The 7,504-nt window shown below is 60.6% G+C and overlaps 1 protein-coding gene across 1 annotated transcript in view; it reads right to left on the reverse strand.

Moving 5' to 3' along the window:
- MAD1L1 (MAD1 mitotic arrest deficient-like 1 (yeast)) overlaps window positions 1–7,504 on the reverse strand; it is a 239,557-nt gene that overhangs the window by 225,443 nt on the left and 6,610 nt on the right. Inside the window, exons 5-8 of the mRNA XM_006889608.1 lie at window positions 6,329–6,410; window positions 5,873–6,003; window positions 5,539–5,653; window positions 4,744–4,805 (exon numbers count right to left, since the gene is read on the reverse strand). Coding sequence (XP_006889670.1) covers window positions 4,744–4,805; window positions 5,539–5,653; window positions 5,873–6,003; window positions 6,329–6,410 — 390 coding nt within the window. The remainder of the gene's footprint in view (window positions 1–4,743; window positions 4,806–5,538; window positions 5,654–5,872; window positions 6,004–6,328; window positions 6,411–7,504) is intronic.

A 7,504-nucleotide genomic window follows, 5' to 3' on the forward strand; every position in this document is an offset into this window, starting at 1 on the left:
AGCAAGCAGGGTTGTGTCATCTGCATAACACAGATTGTTAATAGATCTTCCACCAATCCTGACACCACACTTCTCATAGAGCCCAGCCTCTTGGACAACCTGCTCTGCATACAGGTTGAAAAGGTATGAACAAAGATAGAGGAGAAAGAAAAATCTGAAATTATTATCAGAAGAGACTGAAAATTTCACTGGAGCATCGAGAAGCCAACACCAGGGGAACTGACTAGAACCAAGGAAAAAGAGACAGAACCCCTCCTTGGGCCCAGGTTCCCTGCACTGGGAATCTCCTAGATCAAGAGGCAAACGTGACACCAGAGAAAAAAGGTGGCAAGAGGCAGTGACAGAGAAGGGCCAGAACCAGGAGCCAGGCAGGGGGCAGTGCAGCGGGTCTCCGGCCACAGAGGGAGAAGCAAGTGCCCTCCAACAGACCACTACAGAGAGGGGCGCTTCCGCCAGTACTTCTGATGGAGCTCACAGAGCACCAGCACTGGCCGCCTCATCGGCCTGGACAGCGGCACCCAGCCAGCCTGCAGCACCCAGCTCAGCACTGAAGAGTCCCCGTCTCAACTCCAGTAATGGGTCAGCAGCCTGGGATGGATGTAGCTGCCAGGCTCAGAGGCACGGATGGAGGGCTCGCACGGGGGTGTGGCACGCGTGGGTGGAGGGTACGTGTGGGTGGAGGACTCGCACAGGGCTGTGGCACGCGTGGGTAGAAGGCATGCACCAGGAGGTGGCACGTGTGGGTCACTGGTGAGGCACATGAAGTGGCCTTGAGAATCTAGCCACCCCTACGCTCCCAGACGCGCTCTGTCAGCTCTGCCTTCTCTCGGCCTCTCTCGAGCGCTTCTCCCCTCGGTTCCCTGGACATCCTGCCCAAGTAGACACAGGGCCCCAAGGCCAGCTTCCAGCTCCACTTGCAGAGCCTTCAGATTCTCCTCTCAGACACGACAACTTCCCCTTCAGAACCCCTTGGGAGTCTGGGAGGCAGTACCCACAGGTCATGCCCCCCCCCAACAGTCTACTATGCCTGAGCCCTGGCTGCAGCCCCTGGAGCAGGCCAGCCCCTCAAGGGTCCTCCTCTCTTTAGAGGGCCTTCTCCTGAGACTGGTCCTCCCATGGCCACGGCTGCAGTGAGAGGCAGAGCTCACCGTCCTCATTCCTGAGAAGCACTCAGGCCCACTTGGTCCAGGAAGGACGTGTCCGCCGTCCTGGCAGGCTGTGAGATGGTCAGTATCCTTCAACCACGCCACAATTCAGATGCATCAATTCTTCTCTGGGCTTGCTAACTCACTGGCCAGGATTTGCAGGCATATAAAGCAATTCCAAATAGTACGGTCTGGCCCAGGCACACCTAAATCTTTAAAGTGACATCCTTGCTTTTCAGCGCCTTAAAGGGTCTTTTGCAGCAAATCTGCCCAATCCAGTCAATTCCGACTTCTGCTTCTACATACACCGGCTGGAGATTCAGTGCAAATGACATCCTTTTCAACTTCAACGTTTCCTCCATTTATCGAGATGCAGGCTGGAAACCAGATGTGAGGACTCCAGTTTCTTTTTGTTAATGCAGAAGGCAAGTCTGTCATAGAGAAAGCCCCAAATCAGGGAGAGGTGGCCCGCATGCCGATGGAGCCTTAATAGCATCTTCAGGGTCACCTTGGTTTGACCACTGACCCTGAGGACCTGGGAGAAGCCACGACCCTCTGGGCTGGACAGCACACTCAGAGTCAGGCAGCCAAGAGACAGGGAGCGGGCAGTGTGGTGCCAGGCTGCCCAGTGGCAGGAGGGCCTGTGGGAGTCCCCACTCTGGGCCCTCAGCACCGACAGGAGGACACGTCCTGGGGAGTGGACAACAAGAGCTGAGGGTGTATCTACAAAGCTCCAGAAGCTGCCCAGGACCCGAGAGACTGGGATCACAGGCAATGTGCACCCCCTAGTGGTGGCCACTCACACAACAGGGCAGTGGGGCAGAGGCCTCAATCTGGGCGCACCGGGGCCCAGGGAAGCGACCGCCCCAACAGGCAGGTGAGCTCCAGATGGCCGTGTAAACACCTGACTCCAGAGACCTACGATGCCAGTGAGGAGATGACCAAGGTCCAGGAAATGAGGCAGAAGACAAGGATAGGACACGCGGAACGCCAGGGAACAAGATGCAGAGGGCTCATGTCACCAGGTCTGGGGGGGCCAACCCCATCATTCGTGTGCCCACCTGTGCTCTGAGCAGACCCACCCTGGCAGCCAACAGCGGCTCTCAGAAGCTGTCTCGCTGGGCCCTCCCTCTGTCCAGGATAGCCCAGCATTCCAGCCAACAGCTCTGCTCAGAAGCCACACCTAACACTAGCAAACAAAAGAACCTCCAATCCAACTCCTGTCCCCTGAGGGACAGAGGACAGAGCCCCGCAGGAGTTCCAGTCATCTCCACCGGAGCAGGTCATCTTGTCCTCCAGCACAGTAGCCAGCAGGCCTGAGCTGCTGCCCTTCAAACAGCAGCCCACCAGCACCCAAGTCCACCCTGGCTCGGGGGGAGGAGAGGAGCCTGGGAATCTTCATTTCCTCACCTCTCTTGGCAAGTGTGCCCGGCCATCTGCGGGCCACGAGCCCGTGTATCTCTGGACTGTGCCCTGACCAATTCCAGCCTGAGTCATCTGGTCGTGAGACCTGCCCCTCAGCAGAAGGCCACATGACCCACCAGAGAAGGGCCACTGCCAAGGAGGACGCGAGGTGGACGCGGGGTCCAGAAATTCCCAGAGGAGAGACTGAGAGTCTCTGACAACCCCTTAGAGGTGCAGGCTCAGAGCACAGCGTGAACACGAAGGAAAACCCAGGTGTCTGGGAACCCTGACAGAAGGGAACCCTGGAGATGGGATGGAGGAGTCAGAGGGTCTGGAGGGGTGTCAGAGGCGGACAAGAGGAGCTGGAAGGAGGCTGGAGGTGAGACAGAGGAGCCAAAGGGGCCAGAGGTGGGCAAAGGGGGGCCAGAGGAGCTGGAGGAGCCAGAGGGGGGCCAGAGGGACCAGGGGCCGGAGCGCGGCCGGAGGTAGACTGGAGGGGCAGAGGGGGGCCGGAGGAGCCAGAGAAGGGGCGGAGGGAGGCCGTAGGAGCTCCAGCCCAGGGCTGAGCCCAGCTCTGTAACCTTTCCAGAAACCAGACTCAGGCCGTGCTGGGCAGCGGTCAGCGACACTGTGGCTCTGCACAGCGAGCACCTCGCGAGCAAGGCTGGCTCGTCCTCACGACGCTGCCACAGAGCTAGACGTCCTTTTCTGAGACAGGACAGCAGGACAGGGACTAGATGGGGCTCTGCTCCACCCCACCCCAAGTATGACCCCCAACCAGGCTCTGTCCCCACCCTGCACATCACCTCCTGGACCACATATGAGCACCTCTCCCCTCCTGCCCAGCCACGAGCTGGCCCCTACCCGACCTTGCTCTCCCTCACCCTACCAGAGGTCACTAAGAAGGACAGACAAACACAGCAAAAGCACAAAGCCACCAAGACCACCACAGCCACCACCCCTCCTCCACTGACCATGCACAAGGTGCAGTCCCCAAGGTCAGGAGACCTGCCTGGTCCAGGAGCAGTGCTCCCTCTGGGCCGCAGGGCCCTCTGCTGGAAGCAGGTGGGGCGGGAGAGCCTGGCTGAGTCTGCGGGCGGGCTCGCCTGGGCAGGAGCTGGCTCCAGTCGCCCTCAGAAGACAGGTTAGTGCTTTCTGAGGGGATCCAGGCAGCCCTGGGGCTGGGTGGGGGGTGATCAGGAGCCCCAGGCCGCTCCAGGTGCCATGCAGCAGCCCTCGCCTAACTCACGCAGGGACACAGAGAGGCACGTGCCTGGGATGGGGACTGAAGTCATCACCACAGGACAGTGTGACAGAGTCCATCCTGGCCCAATAGCAGGAAGGATGAGGACAGCCGGGAGGTCTGTTACACGATGGAACAGCCCAGCCCAGGGGCCCATGACCAATGCAGACAGGTCAGCCCTCACCTCCCCGGGTCCCAGCGGCACGACATGGCAGACAGAGGGAAAGCCTGGCCCAGGAGCCTAGAACTAATGCAAATGGGTAAGCCCTCACCTCCCTGGGCCTCAGGGGCAGATACAGGAGACACAGGGGGCAGTGGCACAGCCCAGCCAGGCTCTAACAACTAATGCCAATGGACTGGGCCTCCCCTCCCAGGTCTCAGAGCAGATGCAGGCCACCAGGCAGGCCTGGAGGCTCGGAGACACCAGCTGCAACCCTGCTGGATAGCACTGAGGAGCGCCTGCTGGGGAGACGGGACAGCAGAAGAAATGAGATGGCCACAGGGGTCTGGATCAATGCCCACTCGACACTGAGTACAGATCAGGGGACAAGTGCCCAACACACAGCCTCCTGCAGGTCCAAGCAGGGAGCTGCTCACACACAACGGCCGGCCAGCCTGACGGACAGCAGAGAAGGCAGCTACGTGGGCCTGGCAGAGACACTAATCCTCCACTAGAGTTCAGAAACCCTTCACCTTCACTCTTCAAAACCAGCTCAAAGGACCGAGCCCCAGAAAGCAGCCAGCTCCTCTGAAGAGCAAGAACGGAGACCAGGCGACTTTGGGGTGATTCTGGGGAGGCTACAGACACGAGCAGGGCTTAGGGAGGTTGTCACTCAGTTCCAAGTGACTCCTTGGAAGCAGCTCAGCGACCTGGCCTGCAGGCAGTGAGCCCTCCCCACTTCTGGCCTCCGGGACAGACATGGAAGGCGGCCCTCCCACAGCCTCACCTACCTGATGTGCAACCCCGTGCTTGGCTCCAGCCTCTCCCAGCTCTGGAGCTTTCCCAGCAGCCTCTGCGAAGGCCAGAAGTGACAACAATTAAAGCCACATCCCTGACCCTCCCCAAGGGCGCTGTGACGTTCCTGGCCATCCTGTCCACCTCCCTTCCTCTCCCAAGTGCCCACTGGGACTGAGCCAACCAGGCTTTGGGACCAGGTGCCCCGGGTCACTAATCCCGGTGTCAGCATACTGGTCCCCAAATCCTGCCATCAGGGGAAGGAGACCTCTCATGATGAGACTCACTGGGCCGGCACAGGTCCTAACATGCACCAAGGCGCCTGGGAAGGAACTGCCTCCAGGGTCAAGCGGACACTGCCCACAGAGCCAGCTCCTGTCCAGCGGCCTGCACTGAGCCTTACGCCGCCCAGAGGAGGGAGCCAGCCCCTCTCCATCAACCTGTCCAATGTGGGGGCCACGGGACCGGAGGGACTCTGGCTGGCCCCACATTCCACCTCCACAGTGCTGGGCAAAACCCCATCCTGTCCTTTCGGTCAGCCAGAGGTGGCCACACTCCTGGCCTGCCCCTCCCGTCAGGGCCGGCCTGGGTGGTGCGTATTCCTGTCCCCTCACCTGAACCCATGTGACCGACAGTTAACAGAAGTGGCCCAGCGGCCGACAGTCCCCCTGCCAGGGGGCCTGCTCACAGGCTCGGAAGACAGGAGCAGGTCATCTCTGGGGGCCTGCTCACAGCAGCAGCCCCCTTGGGAACACCCCACCTCCCGAAGGGCGGGCACTGGCCTCACTCACGTCCTTCTCCAGCTCCAGGCTGACCAGCTCCTCCTGCAGCTTCTCCTGCCGTCCGAGCCGCCGCCGCAGCCCCTCCAACTCCTCCTGCAGCAGTGCCTGTGTCTCCTGTGTCTCCCTGGGGTGAGGCAGGCCAGGTCACTCAGAGCCACGCTGGGCCGGCCAGGGCACAGGCATAGTGCCATTGGGCTCCAGGGTGTGCCCACAGGCTGCACCAGGAAGGGCTGAACCACACACACAGGCTGCACTCGGACCCCATGGCGGGGGCAGACACGGTCCCAGCCCACAGCCACACTTCCTCAGGTCCCCAGTGCCCAGCCCCACGCCCAGGCCTCACCTCAGGCGGGCATTGTCCTCCCGCAGCTGCTTCAGCTCCCGCTCCAGCTTGGGGAGCCGCCCCAGCTCTGACTTCATGCTCTTGACCACCGCCGCATCCTGCTCCTGCAGACACAGCTTCTGCTCCAGGTCCTACAGCGGCCAGGGGTGGGGACAGAGGGTCACCACTGCGGGCCCCCCGCTCAGTCAAGGCTAAGAGCGCCTTCCATTCCCAGCACCACAGCCCTCCTCCAAGAAGTTCTCAGGATTGCACCACAACACGCCGACACACTCACCCCACACACGTTTACCCCATGCACACTCACACGTCACAGCCCCACACTCACCCCATGCACACTCACACACACCACTGACATCCCAGCGCCTGGCACAAGCCCAGCATCAGCTGCCATGAGCTCTATCTGAGGCTCCGCACACACAGGCCCGAGAGCGCAGGTGCCCAGGACACTGCCCGTACCTTGACCTTCTGCTCTTGCTCGGCTCTCGCCTCCTGGCTGACCTGCAGCTCCTGGATCTTCTGATTGGCCTCCTGACATTTTCTACGGAAAGAGCAGAGCGCTGTCCAATGGGAATCACACATGCAGAACTTCCCGAAGGGAATACCAACATGCCCTCAATACATCCACCCAAAACCCAACCCAAGTTAAAATCCAAACAGCAGAGAGAGAGAGAGAGAGAGAGAGAGAGAGAGAGAAAGATCACGTGCAGACCTGCTGTCAGGTGAAACCAACAAGTGTCCTCACATGAGGCTTCCCAGCACAGACATGCACACACGTGCGCACGCTCAGGTGCAGACACACACACCTGCACACATACTAGCCAAGAAAAAGATACACATGTGCACACGGCACAGATGCACAAGCACACCTTCACAGTCACACACACACACAAACACAAAATGCCTGCACCCTCACCTACCTCACACACCTCCATGCATACTCCTCTCCCCCACAGCCAGGGCACCTCAGGACCCTGAGATATGCCCATGAGCCGGCCACCTGATGACACCACACTCTTCATCCCTGAGGGCCCCTGGGGTCCAGCGCACACTCAATGGGACCCCAACAACCTCTGCCAAACTGGTGGCCACCACCCACTGCCCTAAGCTGCCTCGTCTGCAGTGAAGAGGGCAGAGTTCTGAGGCTCCTTCCGATGGTCCTCTGAGCACGGGCACACTCCAGACAGTCACACTCCAGACGGGCACACTCCCTGACACCTGCATCTCTCCACCTACAACACCCTTGTCACCACAGCCCTCCTCCCAGGTCCTCTGGCCCCTCAAGTGCTGTGCTGCCCTCACCCACCAGGTCCCAGGTCCCTCCTGTCCACCCCGTCCAGGGTGCTGCCCATCCCCACCCTTGCTCACCTGAGTCCTGCACACTCTCTAGCCTCACATCCAGGGAGGTACCTCACCCGCCCAGGTCCTGCCCCTCCTCTGGCCCCACAACCAGAGGGATGTCATCCCTCACCCAATCAGGGTGCCTGACACAGGCCCCATACCCACCCAACTGAGTCCTGCCCATCCTTCAGCCCCTCACTCAAGGGGGTACCCTCACCTGGCCCTCCTCCAGCCCCACACCCAGGGAGGACACCCTCACCCGCCCATCCTCTGGCCCCACACCCAGCAGGATGC

The sequence above is a fragment of the Elephantulus edwardii genome, unplaced genomic scaffold (genome assembly GCF_000299155.1).
Source record: "Elephantulus edwardii isolate Elephantulus edwardi_28Jun2011 unplaced genomic scaffold, EleEdw1.0 scaffold00080, whole genome shotgun sequence".
Taxonomy (NCBI): Eukaryota; Metazoa; Chordata; class Mammalia; order Macroscelidea; family Macroscelididae; genus Elephantulus; species Elephantulus edwardii.